The sequence below is a fragment of the Vigna umbellata genome, chromosome 1 (assembly GCF_029865625.1).
Source record: "Vigna umbellata cultivar VRB3 chromosome 1, Vumbellata_1.0, whole genome shotgun sequence".
Lineage (NCBI taxonomy): Eukaryota > Viridiplantae > Streptophyta > Magnoliopsida > Fabales > Fabaceae > Vigna > Vigna umbellata.
In genome coordinates this window covers 64,702,332-64,721,049 of record NC_142165.1, presented here as the reverse complement: position 1 = coordinate 64,721,049, position 18,718 = coordinate 64,702,332, and the positions used below count along the sequence as shown (strand labels likewise).

The 18,718-nt window shown below is 33.6% G+C and overlaps 1 protein-coding gene and 2 pseudogenes across 3 annotated transcripts; 2 read left to right on the top strand and 1 right to left on the bottom strand.

Annotated features, from left to right (window-relative positions):
• The first annotated feature begins 487 nt into the window (after window positions 1-487).
• Window positions 488-4,243, top strand: LOC148206071 (uncharacterized; annotated as a pseudogene). Its single transcript, XR_015783434.1, has 2 exons — window positions 488-1,885; window positions 4,016-4,243. The product of XR_015783434.1 is annotated as an uncharacterized LOC148206071 (transcript).
• Window positions 4,244-5,181: 938 nt separating this feature from the next.
• Window positions 5,182-10,599, top strand: LOC148206070 (uncharacterized; annotated as a pseudogene). The gene is made up of 10 exons (XR_015784190.1): window positions 5,182-5,402; window positions 5,574-5,640; window positions 7,283-7,416; window positions 7,880-7,947; window positions 8,022-8,083; window positions 8,168-8,409; window positions 8,493-8,619; window positions 8,866-8,958; window positions 9,784-9,963; window positions 10,176-10,599. The product of XR_015784190.1 is annotated as an uncharacterized LOC148206070 (transcript).
• Window positions 10,574-17,639, bottom strand: LOC148206069 (ribonuclease MRP protein subunit POP4-like). Its single transcript, XM_088104069.1, has 9 exons — window positions 17,503-17,639; window positions 16,246-16,450; window positions 15,946-15,981; window positions 15,725-15,793; window positions 15,139-15,406; window positions 14,863-14,931; window positions 14,707-14,765; window positions 11,216-11,317; window positions 10,574-10,808 (listed from the first exon to the last, which is right to left on the bottom strand). Exons 1-9 carry the CDS (start codon window positions 17,509-17,511, stop codon window positions 10,711-10,713), a joined length of 915 nt encoding a protein of 304 aa, XP_087960195.1. The 5' UTR covers window positions 17,512-17,639; the 3' UTR covers window positions 10,574-10,710.
• Window positions 17,640-18,718: the final 1,079 nt, after the last annotated feature.

Sequence of the window (18,718 nt, the reverse complement as noted above, 5' to 3'; positions counted from 1 at the left end):
ACATCAAAGGCCAGGAGGATTATTACAACAATTAGATATTCCTCAGTGGAAATGGGACAGCATCTCGATGGACTTTGTGACTCATTTACCAAGATCATTGAGGGGTCACAATTCCATTTGGGTGATAGTTGACCGATTAACAAAGAGCGCTCACTTTTTGCCAATCAACCTAAGTATGTCAATGGAAAAGTTGACAGAGTTGTACATTCGCGAAATAGTGAGATTGCATGGTATACCTGATAACATTGTCTCAGATCGAGATCCAAGGTTTACATCAAGGTTCTGGCAGATGTTACAAGAAGCTTTGGGTTCAAGGTTGAGGATGAGCTCAGCATATCATCCTCAAACGGATGGACAGACTGAGAGGACTATTCAGTCATTAGAAGATTTGTTGAGAGCTTGCGTGTTGGATCATCTGGGAGGCTGGAGCGAGGTTCTACCATTGGTGGAGTTTACATACAATAATAGTTATCACTCTAGCATAGGGATGGCGCCTTTTGAAGCTTTATATGGGCGAAGATGTAGAACTCCTTTGTGTTGGTTTCAAGATGGAGAATCTATAGTGTGGGCCCTGAGTTGTTACAACAAACTACTGAGAAAGTGAAGCTTATTCAAGAAAGAATGAGAGCAACTCAAAGCAGGCAAAAGTCGTACGCAGATCAGAGAAGAAGACCGCTTGAGTTCAACGAAGGAGATCACGTATTTCTACGTGTGACACCGATGACCGGCGTAGGTAGAGCTATCAAGTCAAGGAAGTTATCTCCAAAGTTTCTTGGTCCCTATGATATTATTAGGAAGATTGGACCAGTAGCATACGAGGTAGCTTTACCGCCACAGTTGGCAAACCTGCATAATGTGTTTCACGTGTCGCAGCTAAGGAAGTACGTTTATGATCCAACTCATGTATTGGAGGAAGACAACATTCAAGTTCGTGAAGATCTTACTTTTGAAGTCGGACCAGTAAGAGTGTTAGAAGTACAAACAAAGGAGTTGCGGGGAAAAGAGATTCGCACGGTGAAAGTACTCTGGAATGAGAAAACTCAAGAGATAACTTGGGAGCTAGAAGATTTTATGAGAAAAGAGTACCCACACTTATTTGAGTAATACCTTAATTTTCGAGGACGAAAATTTTAAAAGTTGGGGAGAATGTAAGACCTGTGTAAAATAAAAATATACTTTTATTTTACTATATTTTGTGTTACTAAATAATTAATTATGATATGTTTGTGTAATGAAAATATTAAGAAAGTGAATAAAATAAATTAATTAGAACTAATGTTATCTTAATTTTAGAAAATTGTTTGAATGAATGGTTGAGTAATGTTTCCTAGTTGTTTTATTTTCATTGGTGGAGAGGTGTGGGTCTTATAGTGATAAAATAAAATAAAGGTAAGAAGGCTTTGTTGGGTAGAGCACGTGAAAGTGTGAGAGGCTTGAGAGGAATTTTCTAAAGTTTTAAGTTTTTATGCTTTTTGGCTTTTCATGTTTATGATCAGAGAGAAATTATATTTTTATATACTTGTCCTTCCTCTTTTTGCATGATTTGAGTTCTGAAGATGACAATGTCGGCAGTAGGTGTTGAAATATGTTTCCATAGCTTGGCTTCTTTTGTTTGGTAGGGTTTTGGATAGATTATAAAGTTAAGTAAGAAACATATAGTTAAGTTACATGGTGCATATTAAAAACATGAGCGAGGACTTAACCTACCATCTTATATAAACCATATTATGTGTGAGAGAGTGGAGGAATATACATACTATGCTAAATCATAGGTTCGAACTGTAGTTTTGAATTGTGGGAAGCACTGTTGCTACGCAAGAAAAGGAAGCCATCTTGGTCTTTGCTTTGAACCTCAAACGGTTGTGGAAACTCACTGGAACTAGAGGTAAAGGGGGGAAACTAGGAGTTCATATAACTGTATGCATGTTGGGGTAGTTAAAAACTAGACTATATATGTATGTTTGATGGTGCATGTATAGATGTATGTTGGGTTGTTACGTAAAGGAATTTAACCATGTTTGTTTTGAAACTTATGCATGTTGATAAGATGTGCATGTTTTGGTTCTTTTGGGATGTTGCAGGTATGTGTTTATTCTTATGAGTATGTTTAAGCCATGGTTGTATTCTTTCCTTATACTCTTTACTTTACATAAAATGAGAGAGGGGTTGTTGAGGGGCACATTTCTATACCCTTTAACCAAGAGTGTTGTGGGTAAGTGGTTTGAGTTTTCTCTTGCAGGTAGAGGAAGAGAATGAGTGTGTGTGTGTTTGTCTTGTATTTGTGTGCAAAGTAAGAAGAAGTGAAAAATAAGGGAATAGGGGTTGTTTAGTTGTATAGGTTTTACGTAAGGTGGAATAATGAGAGGTGGAGAGTTTGCATGGTGACTTTATGTGAAACCAAAAGAGATTGTTTTATGTGCATGTGAGTGACAAAAGTGAGGAGGAAAACAAAAAGAATGGTTTAGGTTTAGTTGGAGAAAGAGGAGATGATGAAGAGTAAGAGTGGTAGTTGTGGGTTAGAGGTTTCTAAGTGTAGTTTTGGAGAAGTTGAAGTTGTGTGGGAAGAATGAACTAAAAGGAAAAGAAAGGGAAGGGTACATGTTTTACGTAAAGTGGTGAGGTTTTGATATTAAAATGGAAGAAGGGGTTGGTAAGAGATGGGTCTTTGAAATCAAGTGAAAACAAAGTAAATGTATGTGCATGTAGAAACTATATTCCAGTAGTATGTGAGAGAGTAGATATGTGAGGGAGAGATCCTTGGTTTTGGAAAGTATAGATTTGGGGTTGTTTGAAAAAGTGAAATAAAATAGTAGAAAGAAAGGTGTGTTTCAGAGTAGAGAGAATGATGAATAAATGGAGTTAAATGTTGGGGTAGTTAAAAAAAAAAAAAAAAAAAAAGAAGAAGAATGAAAGTAGGGTGGATATGATGTTACGTAACATAACAAGAGAGAGAAAAGAAGAGAAGTTTAGGAATTTAGATGGACCCGCATAGGCCCCACCATGGAGAAATAATGTTTTATTTTATTTTAAATTATAGGGGGTGAACATAGGAAAATAAGAGGGTGTTGTAGAAATGTTGGAATATGGGTCGGACTGTGAACTTAGTAGTTCCAGGGGTGCATCTGAAATCTTATCTTAGAAGACAGGGTGTGAATCCAGTAATTTTAAGGGGTACTTCAGAAATTCTGTCTTAGTGGATAGAGATGTAAACTTCGTAATTATAGGGGGTGTGTCAGAAAATCTGTCTTAATAGATACAGGTGTGAACTCCGTCATGTCAGGGTGTGCCCAGAAATTCTGTTTTGAAGACAGGGGTGTGAACTTAGCAATTTCCAGAGGTGCGCCAGTAAAAAAAAAAAAAAAAAACAAAACTCTCTTTTACACAATTATTGAGAATTGTTGGTTAATTTCTTTGGTAGTATTTTTAAACAATTATTGAGAATTTTTGGTTATTTTCTTGATCTAATATTGGTTTATTTATACATGTTATTGAGAATATGTATGAATTCGTGATTGAGCACGTTTAATTTTGTTTGATGTGGTACATACACTATGTTATTTGCTTGTAACTTCGTCTGTCTTGTGAGTATTTTAATATTATAATAAATGCTAGTCTCGCGTGAGACTGAGATTCGAGTGTCACCTTCTTCTGCGCGAGGAGGTGAATGTCTCGCCCAATGACTTCGGCTCGTGTTGAGTATAGTGCATCGTTACGCGTAGTATCGATGTTTTTACTCGTTAGTCCTTGAGGAGTCGGGGAGATAGGTCTGAAGTCGCGATGAAAGACGACTCGAATCGCCTGTTATTGAGAACAGGTTATGACGACGAATTACAAGTAAACGACAATAGTTTATGAAAGACTAGTTTGCAATGTCATGTGTGTCGATTTATATTAAATCATGGAAATTGTTATAGTTTATATGAAATGGGTTTATGATGTGATACTTCTTGTTACTCACCCTTGCATGTTGTGGTTGTGGTTTCCACCTACAATGATTGTACTTGTACGGGAGTAGATGGTATTGCAGATAAAAAGCTGGATTGGAATAGCTCTTCGAGAGAGACGGGAAATAAAACTTGTTGGGATTTTTATAATGTTTTCTTATTTATGTTCGTTTGATTTTGTTATTTTAAGAAACAATTAAGATTTGGTTTGTTGTAATGTATGAACTTATGATGTGTGTATGGTTTTTTTATGTGTGGTATATTTTAAAAAAAAAACACTTTCATAAGATTCATGCTTCAAGATTATTAATATTATTATTAATATATCCTATAAGGGGCGTTACATAAATAACATTTACTTTCTCGGATTTCTTTATTTTTGAAAAAAAAAACACTCACTTGCAAAGTTCAAAGAAATATTAATTTGTATTTTATTTGTATCCAATTTTTATTTAATTATTTTTTATGAACTCATTGTAAAAATACTAAAATAAATACAATTTACTGAATATCTTGATTTGAAAAAGAAAAATCTTAAACGATATTTAAAAAAGCGAGAGTTAAAATGTAAATAACCCTTGCCTTTGAATGGTTTAAATTACGCTATTAGATTTTCAATTTTTAAATGTATTATTATTAAATGTTAATTAAATATACTTTGCTTTATCAACAAATTAGTCTCTTGTTTATTACATAGAAACGAACATAAATCAAACAAAATAAAGATTTTGTTTAACTAGGCGACTCAGTATTTGAAAAGAACTAGAAACTCTGAATGGAGAGACTAAGAAGTTAATACATCCTTTCATTAATAATTAATCTATACTATATTTTTTAATGAAAATGTTTTCCAATACTATTTCTGTATTGAAAATTAAAATTAATAGCATAAAAATTCAATAAATTCATATTTAGGTCACATCAAACTTGTGTTTGGATTTAAAAACAAATTTGAAAGAGTTGAAATCAGTAAATTTAAGAAGTAACAGAAGTGAAAGTAAAATTGTTTAGAGCAAGAGAAAGATACCGAAAAATAAAATAAACGTTTCTAAAAATAAATATCATATCGAAGTATTAAAATATATTTCAAGTTAGAAGAAGCCTGTAAAGCTTTCTTTTGGTCCTTATTATCAAATATATTTTATTCAAAGTATACTATAGTTACATAAAATTCCTGAAGATAACTGTAAGGTGACTATATGAAGTGAATTGCATCGCTTTATTTTTATTCTAATTTCATCGCTTTGTTTTTAATTTTACTTTTCAGGATCTTTTGGAAGCTGTAGTACCATTTGATATATTGTTGGATAGGAGAAAAAGGGCTAACTATCTCAACAGTATTGGGAGTAATCTTGGGACATGCACAAAACCAAAGGTTGTACAAGATGCTGGGTTAGCTTTGGCATCATTGGTAATTTGTGAGGAAGCACTTGAGCGAGAAATGATTATATCAGCTTCGTATGTTCTTGTTTACCATTGTCATTTACCACTTTTACATTTTAATATCGTACATGGCAAAAGAATGGTGAACCATATTTTTGTGTTTTATTAAGCACTATCTATTGGTGACTACTGTTTCATGGTATAAATGATTTTATAGTCCTTAAAGGATTCTGTCTGTATTTGCAGTTATGTTCCGGGAATGGAAATCACCTTATGCAGCCGGTTAAAAAGCCTGTATAGTTTATACAGCAAGGTATTGACAAATTCATGTTTTACCTTTGAAATAAAAATACAAGTCCATATGTAATTTTGCTATACCCAGTGTGCAATTGTATAGAATTGAGGCATCATATGTATGGTTAGCGTTATAATTGTAGAAACAAGGAGCATGTTTTATATAACCAAGAATATATAGATTATGTATGTATTATTAAGAACATTTTTATTTATTAGCATACCATATCTTTATTATTAGAGGAAATTTTGTCTAGTCTGAGTTGTGAATCATTTCAGTTAGAAAAACACATTTACAGTCTTTTCTTGATAATCTTAATAAAAATGTTTCATCTCCTTTTTCTTTAGTTCACTTTGATATTTGGAATCCTTCCAGTTTTAAATATTTTGTTATCTTTATTAATGATTATTCTTGATGTACTTATTTAGTTAATGCAGAATCAATCAAAAGTGTTATTTCAAAACCGTTTTAATGAAATCAAAAACACAATTTGGTATATTTGTACATGTTTTTCGTAGGATGAGAATTTGTCTCACCAATTCCAATAGTTCATGACATCAAATTTCTTATTCTCACACCCCTCAACAAAATAGAGCAGCCGACCCAAAAACAAACATCTTATAGAAACTATTTGAACATTTATTCATAATCATTTTCCTCACCGTGTTTGTCAGGATGTTATCCTTATAGTATGTTATCTCATTATTAGGATGTAATCGCTTATACACCACTCTATCTCATTCCCCTCTATACAGTCTTCCTTTATTTCTTCCTTTATTTGAAGCTTAATTAACGGTGAAGGAAAAAAAAAACTGTGGTGGTCCATATTAATTCCTGATTCATCCAAATGTGGGAAGAATGGAGAATTGAAAGTTGGTCATCAAACAAGAAGACCAAAATACTTATAATTTTTTCTATTTGAGTTTTTTATTAGGGACATTTATGTCTTTTTTATTTCATATTTTTATCTTTCCTTGTACCTCTACCCAACCAAACAGAAGGGAATATAGTTTACAAAATCATCTCATTTTCTATACTAAACATACCAAGAGCCACACTTACATTTGCTTTCTACACCAATGATGATTATACGGGGTGCTAGCAAATACACTTTATACCTAAGCGAACAAGGAGTTTTGCTTGTGCATAAGAATGAATAGCATTTGATGATTGAAATCCCCTCACATAGTGGTGTACCTTGTTCAAATAAAGTAACATCTTGGATAAAAGGGTAAGTGCAGAAGTATTTTTGTTATAAGGATAAGTTAGGAATCCAGATTCCCAAGTTTGGGTTGTCGGAGGTAGGTTGGTTATATGAGGTTCCCATGGGTTTGGGAAGATCTCTAGTATCAAGAACAATTTTATTCCTTGGACCATCTTTTCAAATATTCTCTCAAGTATGAATAGACAATGAAATAAATGGAAGCCATACAAGTGTATGGAAATGAATTTGCTGAGGTTTCTAATGCAGAGTTTCAATATTCATTTTATTTTAATGCTAATACATTCGTCGTCATTCCTTTTATAGTATGCCACAAGCGTTGAATGTTTTTCTTTCCTAGTGTGGAATGATTGCACTAGTGATCTTAAATTTTGTTGAGATCACTTGGTAATAGCTAATTGAATGGTAAAAGTCATGATTGTACTGTGTCTTGTGTAGATGAAACGAAAGGATACAAGTATTGATAAGGTATATGATGCACGTGCATTAAGAGTAGTTGTGGGAGACAAGAATGGGACTTTACATGGTTCTGCAGTTCAATGTTGCTATAGTCTTCTTGACATTGTACACAGGTAAGAAAATGATCGAATATCATACTATTTTAATTAACAACCTATACATAAGTCGTTAAATGCAATCACTGTATAAAGATAGACATAAAGTTATTTTGACCTTCTTTACATGCAACATGTTGGTAGGCTTTTTATATGTATATTTTTTGCTTAACTAGGAAAGAAATCCATAATAGAAGTAATAATGGAGCAAAGAAGCAGAGGAGGATAAATATTCTCCTAGAGATAAAACCATGAAAAACACATCAACTAAATTAATCTCTTCTACATTTCCATCATTTTTTCCTTTTCAGTTATTTTGGACTATCTGTGAGGTGGGTATGAACTTGTGTGCTTATTGTCTTTGTTCTTAAGAGTAAATGGCTAGAAGTATAAATCTTATGGATCTTTTTTAATCCATCAACCCCATTGTCCCTTGAAAATGGCTCTAACTGATGTGTATATTTTATCTTTTATTATACAGGCTTTGGACTCCAATAGATGGTGAATTTGATGACTACATTATTAATCCAAAGCCTAGTGGCTATCAGGTTAGGCTTTCATGTTAATTTTTCATAAACTAAACTAAATGATGTTTTTCTTTTAATACTGAGAATTGTGCTCATGATTGTATTAACCTGTTCAAGGTCCTGACAGCTCACCTTTAGAAGTACAAATAAGAACACAGGTGCTAAACTATTTCGCATATGCTATAGAGTTACTTGTTTGTATTTTAGTTCTTCATATTTTAATTTATCATGTTGCATGATAGAGGATGCATGAGTGTGCTGAACATGGACTTGCCGCACATTGGCTTTACAAGGAAACTGGAAATCCATTTTTGTCCATAGACAAAATGGATGAACCTGAAAAAGAAGCATCCTCCTATTTCTCCAAAGATTTAGAGGGAGGAAATTCTGCAGATATTTTATTAAGCAAATATAAGTCATTCAAGGCTGGACATCCAGTCCTCAGAGTAGAAGGAAGTCACTTACTTGCTGCTGTTATCATCAGGTGCATAACTTTCATTTCAAACGGATGTTAAATTATAAAAAGCTATCCATATTGTTAGTCACCCGTGTTCATTATCTCTTCAGTGTAGAAAATGATGAAAGAGAATTACTTGTTGCTGTGAGCTTTGGACTAGCTGCTTCTGAAGCAGTTGCTGACAGAAGATCTTTCCATGTCAAGCGATGGGAAGCCTATGCACGACTATTTAAAAAGGTTTGATACTTAAATTAACATTTTTAATTAAGCGATGGCTCATGATGAATGGTTTATCAAAAGGACGCATTGACTAGTAACACCTTCTGAGAAGATGGATCACTATGTGTGACAGTTAAGCTTATTGACTGGCTTACTACATGCTGTATTGCTCCCTCCATGACCAGATCCTGCTGTTGTGTAATTTTGTCGTTTTTATAGTATTTTTAGTTTTAAATTACCTGGGTCAACTTGCTTACTATCCAGGTATCTGATGAATGGTGGTTTGAACCAGGACATGGGGATTGGTGTACTTGTCTAGAGAAGTACATACTATGTCAAGATGAAATGTATCATAAGGTATGTTTTTCTAAGAGTATCAATGAACACTACAGTTTATCTTATTTTGGTTTATCAGCAATTGACACAGTGAGTGATATACACCAAGATTGTTTTGGATATGAAAACCCATTATTTGCGTACTGGCCGTGTTATAGTCCATAATCTCCAACATGAGCTGTAAATATATCTGTGGTGTCGAAATTACTATAGAGAAACTATAGTCATTTTGGGCAGCCTTTTGCGGAGTCAATATTTGAAGGTGCTCAGTAATCCAGCAAATTTGTGTTAGAGCTCATTCTCCTGTGTTGACTAAATGCTCGATAAAACATAAGAAACGGATACTTTTCGGAAACATTATGTCCTCAGGTAGTGCAGAAAAATATTAAAATCAAATGAATTATACAACTAGCATTATATTCCGGAACATAAATAATAGTTACCGTTATGATGATATCTTGTTATTTCTCTGTATCCATATTAATCGGTCACATTTTTTAATTTTTCATCATTTATGTCATTCTTTATCGTATTTCTAGTGTTAAAGATAAATATGATATTTAGTCTCTGATGTTTCGAATGCCACGTGATGGATAAAATAATTGTTTTCAAAATTTTGATCATAATCTAGAATTTACTTTGCATTGTGAGGAAACTGATTTAGTGAAGTTGTTGCACATGATTACATGAGAATGTAAAACTTTTTTATATTGAAGATGTAGAAAAAACAATATATTTATGTAATGTTGATTTCTTTCATTACTGATTTTCTTAGAACTACAGTGGGTTTGCAAACGCAGACTGCTGTACTGAAGAATTTTATATTATTATTTGCATCATTCGCAGCAAGACCAATTTGGGAGACTACTCCCAACTTTCATCCAAGTTATCAATTTTACTGAAGAATCTGAATATTGGGCTGTTGTGGCGGCCGTGTTTGAGGGCAGACAAGTTAACTGGATAACATCTCACTCAAAATTTGACTTGGTTGCATCAGCTTCTGCTGAAGCCGGCATCAATAACAAGGTATTTGGCAACCATCTTACCTCTCTTATACAGATTGTGCAAATGGAGATTTCTCTTGTTTGCTTTTCTTTGTTTTCATTGCCAATCAAATTATATAAATGCAATTATTTTCTTGAAAAGTTGATATTTTATTTTCACCCTGTTATTCATTCCAGTAGATTTGTGAATGTAGATGAATGTTTCGGTGATTGTGTATGTAATTCATCCTTTAGGTGAAGCTTTTGAGAACAATGCTTTCCTGGGAAGAGCAATTGCGCTCTGAAGTAAGTGTCAAGCAAACAAAATACGACTCAAAGTTTTATGATCTTCACGGTTCTCTTGGGGAAGTGGTAATTATTTGTTGGCCTCATGGTGAAATTTTGAGGTTAAAAGCTGAAAGCACTGCTACTGATGCTGCTCAAAGAGTTGGTTTGGAAGGAAAGCTGGTTTTGATTAATGGACAGTTAGTACTGCCCAACACAAAACTCAAAGATGGAGATGTAGTTGAAGTAAGAATTTAAATTATTCTTTCTTTGAAAAATGTAAATAATTTTTTATGGGTCGAGTGTGTTTAAAGTGGATGGGATAGAAATAATTTTTACGGATATTCTGTCTTAAAGGAAGAAAAACATTATAAAATACACAGAATAGCAAGAAAAACACAAGATGACAGAACAAGGTTCACTCAAAAAGATGAAGTACCTCATCAAAAACCGATAGAAAAGGGCCAAGATGTTGTTACCTACCGTAGAAGGATCATCACCAATATCACAATCCGACCTTTCTTGAACCAAGTTTATCTCCATGCAGAGTGACTTTCCAGCAATCAACTTGGAATACAAATACAGAACCCTTTTTGGGAACAACTGCGTGATACCAAATAGATAGTAAGAATTTGGTCATCACAAGTTTGAAACGAATAATAACAACTTCAACTTCACCAAAAAAATCCCAGAATTTGTTATGTTTAAGGTTCCTAGTTCGTAAAAACTAATTCACAATATTGAAAGGGATACTGATCAACCTAAAATAAGGATTAAGGAATTCTCAGAACGAGAGCACAGGTGATAGTAAGTCAAAACCTATTTAATTTTCCTAGTGAAAGTGGTAACTTGTGCATGAATGGCATAATTGCTCAGATACGCCCACAATTTGTAGTGGCGGCTAGGAATTAGGAAAATTTGTTCGGTCTAAAAATCTAGAAACAACCGTATAACTTCATACAAGCTCACAGGAATAACCACTTTGATAATGCATCGCCAGTCTCTATTACCTCGAAATTTATCATCTTCAGTAATTATCCCAAAAGCTTCTGCAGTTTCACGAATCATGATGCCGTGAATTCCTGTAAAATAAGTTATTTTACATTCCACAACTGCAAAAACAGATGGACTAGGTATAGTCAGTGATAACATGCAGATGATTATATAGGAGATAGAGGCTAAGACAATTAATCTTTTCATATTGACACATCAGAAGCCCAACTCTTTTTTCTTCTGATGGACGGTGAAAAGGGTTATGCAGGAAAGAGGGGATTTCAAAGGCAACGAAGAGCACTGATCAGGGAATGTTTCTTGAACAAGAGAAGCAAACACTTGGTTTGCACCCTGAACCAACCGGGCAGGTTACTCCACTATTGAACTCATTGCCATAATTTAAAAAATGATCATATAAAAGATTTCACATCAATTAAAAATATGATCAAATTATAATATATAAATAGACAAAAATCTAATCTTACAAGTCAGTTTTATAATGTTGAAATAGATTGAAATTCCACTTTCAAACAAAATATCATAGCCCAATTTTAGTAAGGTCTGTTGATCCTACTGTGTAACCTTTTAACGAATTGTTATCAAATCATCAACAAATTTCCACTTCCATGCTTAAAATATTATTGAAGATTCACATAGAGTAAAGATGACAAATTATTATTATATATATATATATATATATATATATATATATATATATATATATTGTTACGACCTAAGGTAGGGGTAATAATAAGGGTTAGAAAGTATATGAGCAGAGAGAATATTTAGTATAAGTTAATTAGAGTAAATAAATATAATATAAGTTAATTAGAGTAAATAAATATAGTATAAGTTAATTAGAGTAAATAAATATATATTTAGGGAAATATTCAATATAAGATATTTATAATTAAGGATATGTGCTAAGATAATATACGGAGAGATATTTATATTAAATATAGAGATATTTATATTAAATATAGAGATATTTATATTTAATATAGAGATATTTATATTAAATATAGAGATATTTATATTAAATATAGAGATATTTATATAAATTATTGAATATTAAATATAGGGATATTTATATCAAATGCAGATATATTCTAGAGGAATATTTAATAAGAGATGGGCGGGAAATAATTAATATAAATAAGGTTAGAGTCCAGGGTTAAAAACAGGCTTTTGATTATTGAGTTTTGTGACAGACATTATTGTCTTGTGAGGGAGTTTATGCTCTCAAAGTAATTGAAGGAGGTTATGCTCCCAATTATTGTTTATCCTTGTTTATTCAGATATTACCATCAATAAAAGAGATTCATGCATCCAATATTATTCGTTTATTGTTCTATTCCGTGTGAGAGAGAGTTAAAGGTTGTATTTGGTTAGTTTACGTACTCAGGTACGTAACAATTGGTCCGACCTGCCGGATCCTAATAGAGACGAGTGAAAGACATCATGGAGGGAAGAATAAATGCAGTTGAAGGGAAACTGGAGAGCATGGAGCAGAGAATAAAGAACATGGAGTTCTCCCTAAGGAGGTTGAAGGCAGAGTTGAGTGGAATACGCCATGAAGTCCAAGCTCCAAATGGGAAGGGACTGCTGGAACCAAACGATAGTGGACTAACGGATCCGAACGTGAGCGAACGGCCAGAACCGAACGATAGCAGACTGCTGGATCCGAACGTGAAAGAACGGACGGAACCTATAGAGAGAGGACTTACCGAGCCGAACGGGAGGAGACGGCCAGAACCGAGCGTGAGAAAACTACCTGAACCAAACGGTCTAGTATTGGAAGGAAGGATGAAGGCTTTGGAAGGAAGGGCAAATGGAAGAATCAATACCCTGGAGAGAACAATGGAGTCTGTGAAGAGATGGGCCGACAAAAAGAACAGGGGGCTTGCAGTGTTTGGTACACTGGCAGAAGGAAGAGTGCGACGTGAAGTACTGAAAGACATTGAAAATCATTCCCTCAGGGCTTATGATTTAGGAGAAGTGGTAACCAGAATGCTGGATGAAGAATGGAAGACATTAGAGAAGGTTTTACCACCACCCGAACCTCCAGACATGAATTGATGAGGAGCCATGAGGTCCAGCTCCCTGTTTCCAACCTTGAGGACAAGGTTGTTTTGCAGCGGGGTGTAATGTTACGACCTAAGGTAGGGGTAATAATAAGGGTTAGAAAGTATATGAGCAGAGAGAATATTTAGTATAAGTTAATTAGAGTAAATAAATATAATATAAGTTAATTAGAGTAAATAAATATAGTATAAGTTAATTAGAGTAAATAAATATATATTTAGGGAAATATTCAATATAAGATATTTATAATTAAGGATATGTGCTAAGATAATATACGGAGAGATATTTATATTAAATATAGAGATATTTATATTTAATATAGAGATATTTATATTAAATATAGAGATATTTATATAAATTATTGAATATTAAATATAGGGATATTTATATCAAATGCAGATATATTCTAGAGGAATATTTAATAAGAGATGGGCGGGAAATAATTAATATAAATAAGGTTAGAGTCCAGGGTTAAAAACAGGCTTTTGATTATTGAGTTTTGTGACAGACATTATTGTCTTGTGAGGGAGGTTATGCTCTCAAAGTAATTGAAGGAGGTTATGCTCCCAATTATTGTTTATCCTTGTTTATTCAGATATTACCATCAATAAAAGAGATTCATTCATCCAATATTATTCGTTTATTGTTCTATTCCGTGTGAGAGAGAGTTAAAGGTTGTATTTGGTTAGTTTACGTACTCAGGTACGTAACATATATATATATATATATATATATATATATATATATATATATATATATATATTGACACACACTTAACCTCACAAGAAGATTGTAAGATGATGAGCTTTGTATCTACTAATCAAAATCATTAGCTCTTTCCACGAGAATCAAAAATAAGCTTTGACAATTCTAGTAGAGGTAACAGCAATTTTAACACTTTTCAACGTACATAAAAGAATTACACATTAGAACATTTTCGTCTTTTGAGAGAGAAAAAAATAGATTAATAATTGTACTTCTGGTCAATGATTGTCTAGTTATGCAACGTTTTCCTTTTTATTATAAGATTGTCGTAGGTGTTTTTAACTCATTAGAAAGTAGGCTTAATTACCTACTTAGTCCCCATGTTCGGAGGTAATTTGCTGTTTAGTACCCGGTTTTAAAAATGTAGGCATTTGATACCTATGTTTTGAAATTTGTATCAATTGAATCCACTAAGAGGACGCTCGTCCACTAAGAGGACGCTCGTCCACAACCGCTCGTCCACAATTCAAAGTTGATGTCAGAAAAACGTTAGATTTATAACGGCGTTAAGTGGGTAGGATTCAATTGATACAAATTTCAAAACATAGGTATCAAATGCCTACATTTTTAAAACCGGGTACTAAACAGCAAATTACCTCCGAACATGGGGACTAAGTAGGTAATTAAGCCTAGAAAGTAAAAAAGAATGTGCTCAAACCTAAAATGAAAGCACCATGTAGATCTGCACCTAGGAGACATTGAGACAATTGATTCTTCCTGCAATATTAAACAAGTTAATAGTCATAAAAGCCTCAAGAGGAAAGCAGCATAAATGATTATTTTCAACTCAACAAAAATTAAACATAAGATGTACCCAGTTGATTTAAGAAGCAACATTAGGTAATCTTTCCACATTTCATGCATTGGCTTGAAAATATCGAATCTGCAAGCAGAGTAAACTATTAGGGAACAAAAGTGTGACCAATAAACTTGTACAAAACATTATTTGTAATAGCATAAAGCTAAACTTCCCAAACAAAAGCTGATGCTGAAATAAAAGATTCCTCACAAAAATATACATTAACAATTGCAGCAGTTAAAACTAACATTAAGGATCAACATATTGTCAGGAAGTGTCTTTTTAACTTACTTTTGGAACTCTTGAGGAAGATATAATGATCCACACTTTTTATGCTGTCTCATAGACATGTGTTTCTTAGAGCGTTTTGAATGGATTTGCAAAGCTCTAGTTTGAGAGCCAGAAGAAAGCACCCGTCCTTGTACAAAATTATCAAGAAGGATCCAGTTGTCAATTTTCATGTTTCCAGATCCTTGCATGTACTTTTGTGCAGCATCTCCCTTCTGAAGAAGCTCATGCAATATGCCATCAATCGAACCTCTTCTTTCGGTGGAAAACTGCAAAATATATGTCAATGGTGACAAATACAAATTTCCACCAATTTATCATTGCTAATGGAAAAAACTGCATCTTTCAAACTGGAAGATAAAGAAACTTCCACATTTTGGTTAGATTGAGAGCACACAGTTAATTGGTTAAAAGGTGGCTTTTAAGATCTGTGAATTATTCCATGCATCCGTGTTTGTTTTAAGAGTTAAGCCGTTAGAGGAGATTAATTATTACGGATTTATAATGAAAAATTTTATCAGCAAATGCTTTTATTAGATTTCTTTTAATATTCTCAGCCAGGACATGAGCTCCAAGCAAGGAATTCCCTCACTATATGGGAGCAGATTGACATTTACAGGCACAGAAAGTTGGGCATATACGGGACCATCTTCAATTTCTGCAAATAATTAGTAACATCATTTTGTCCATATATATTGAAGTGATAAGTTTAAAATATACTTCGCATAAAACCCTCAAAATCAAAAGGATGAAAATATAAAAGAAAGAACTTATATATCAAAGGGTAATATGACATTGAGTTTCTAGTACCTGGTGAATTGGTATGACCAGAAAAGGTGAAATTTCCTAAAAGGAGAAATGGAAATTATCAGATAAATGTCAAACAAGATATTTACAGATATTCGCATCAGTATCATAAAGCAGAATTCAATTATTAACTACAAAAACCAAGACACAAGACAAAATACTTCCTAATGTAGATAACATGTTCTTATGATACAACTAAATAAAAAAATGTGTAAGTGAAACATCCTACAATGTATTAATTTACTACCAGCAGTGAAGAAGGAAGGAAGTAAGAACAATCAACAACATTGAAAGATGAATTACCTTTCTTGGGTGTGACTGAAGATGAATGCAACAAATGCGGGGAAGGATCTTTAGAAGTAGAATCCGTAGGAATAAGTGGTTTGCCATTTTCATTTATATTCTTTTTGTTTTTCTTTTCTTTTTGAAGAACCTCAGCTTTAGCAAAAGCTATCCTTCTCTCCAAAGCCTCCAATGTGCGTTTCCTTGAATCTGTAGCCATGGACACCTACCCAGGCACAATATGATAAAAAAGAAAAGAGAAAAGGTGACAAACGCTCAAACTCTAATAGCGCAAAAGTATCATCAAATTGATATGTTCTTCTCAAACATGAAAATGGAAAACAATTGCAGAATAAAGAAGATTCTTAGGCTGCCATAAAATTTTTGAGAAAAAACACACATGCAGAATAAAATCTAAAGTTCCAAAAAGAATAATTTTCTTTAATTTAAAAAATATTAAATAAAACTATTTTTGTTGTGCTCTTCTGCCGTAGCGTGTGAAGTTCCGACACGGCCGTGGCATCGCGCTTCCCGTTTCGGACGCAGTACGGACACGGACACGTCGGTGGTGACACGGTCCAATGTTTGGACGCGCGTGTCATACAAAAAACCTACTTAAATTTATTTTAATAAAAAAAACAAAGATAAATATACAGAGGAATAAAAAAAACTCAAATTATCTTTCAATAAAAACTGAAATAATCTTCGAATATCTATATTCAAATATTTTTATGAGATAATCTAACAGCAGTCTCAAAAATAATCTTCAATAAACGAATCAAAACTGAAATAATCTTTGAATATCTTTATGAGATTAAAAACTGAAATAAACTTTGAATATCTTTATGAGATTAAAAACTGAAATAAACTTTGAATATCTTTACAAAATATCCCAGCAAGAAAAATAGTGAGTCGAGTTTGCTGAGCGGCGGAAAAAAAACATAGTTAGCAGTCGCACGCAGTCTAAACCATTTCATTCAGAAGCAATATAGCACAGTAAAAAGTGATAATTAAAGAAATCGACAAATTTACAGAGTGGAACAAACTCAAATTCACAATTGTTTACTTTTTCGGGCAATTTATCAAACAGAACAAAGGCATTTGTCATGAATCAATTAAAAACATGAAGCCGTAGATATAGGATGAAATAATCGGTGATATTTTGAAGTTTTCTGGAAGTATTATAAAACTATGACTAAAAGTAGTAGCAATGAGAGAAATAAGCCATGGAGGTTTCGATTCAAAATCATGTAAATCATGAAAGTTTCGAATGCATACCGGAAACATAGAAGGTTTCAAGAAATTCAAATCGACTAAAAGAGCTTCTTCGCCGCGAAAAATTGATCAGATTGAAAGAGAAGCCCCGCTTCTCAGAACGGCCGCGGAGAACTCTTCGTCCAGCGCATTAGTAAAACGTTTTTCTTTTATATATATATATATATATATATATATATATATATAATGACGCGGGAAAAACGGGTTGGTTCTTTCAATATATGAATAAAAAAATAATATTACCCGATCAGGTACGTTTTTGTTTGAACGGATCGAAATAAAATAGTGAAAAAAAAAAAGAAGATAAAAGCAGAAAAAATATACGATGAATAAGATATATGTAACATCCCAAAATATAGTAATTACCATAATTGAGAATTAATTACAATTAATAATATAAACAGTGCAGTCTTTGCATTAACTCAGATTTAAAAGCCGAACGGCAACAGTACAAGGGAAGCGCGCATAAACGCTTACAAGGGAAACTAAAACGAATGCTTCAAATACATACTAACGTACGCTAAACAGAAGCAAAACAATAACTAGGACGAACGGCTATACAAAACACTTTGGCCGAACGTTCAATCGAAGCTAACAACTTCAGTCCTAATTTAACGAGCGTGCTCAGGCTCGGTCTTTACTTCCACTTCCACAAAATTTGCATCTTCCAAATTTCCTTCTTCCAGCATTTCTTCAAGGGACGTACCACCATCTGCTCACATCCACAACGGATGATCATTGCATTTGACAAGACGGAGATACATGGACAGTAGACAACACAAAGGAATTGCAAGGGTAAGCTTATAATATTTAATTCATACGTTCAACATTCACATTCAACATTTCACATGCAAACGCACAACATACAATTTAACATAATATAACATAGAAATTTATAAGTATAAAAGACGACCGTCCGGACTGTATGAACCATGTAGCTACAGGCGTCCTTGCACCCGAGTGATGTAGTAACTGGGAAACCCTCAACAGCTGCCACTCGAGGTTAATCCTTCGCCCCTGCTAAGTGAGGGATACGAATGACCTCCTGCCATTCCCACACATGACTACCCCCTTCTACGTGAAGATGAGCATCACGGAATATCAGGATGGACCAAGCCAGCATTAGCTATCCACGGTCATACTTTACCAATTCAATGTTCAACATACATGAGACGTTCCTCCCTGGAACACTCGTCCAATATCCATAATCACAGATTCA

Excerpts from the sequence above, each read along its gene's own strand:
- LOC148206069 (XM_088104069.1), bottom strand. Across the intron at positions 14,932-15,138 it reads CTTCCTCAAGAGTTCCAAAA|ATTCGATATTTTCAAGCCAA; the intron begins GTAAGTTAAAAA and ends CTCTGCTTGCAG. Across the intron at positions 14,766-14,862 it reads TTGCTTCTTAAATCAACTGG|GAAGAATCAATTGTCTCAAT; the intron begins GTACATCTTATG and ends TTAATATTGCAG.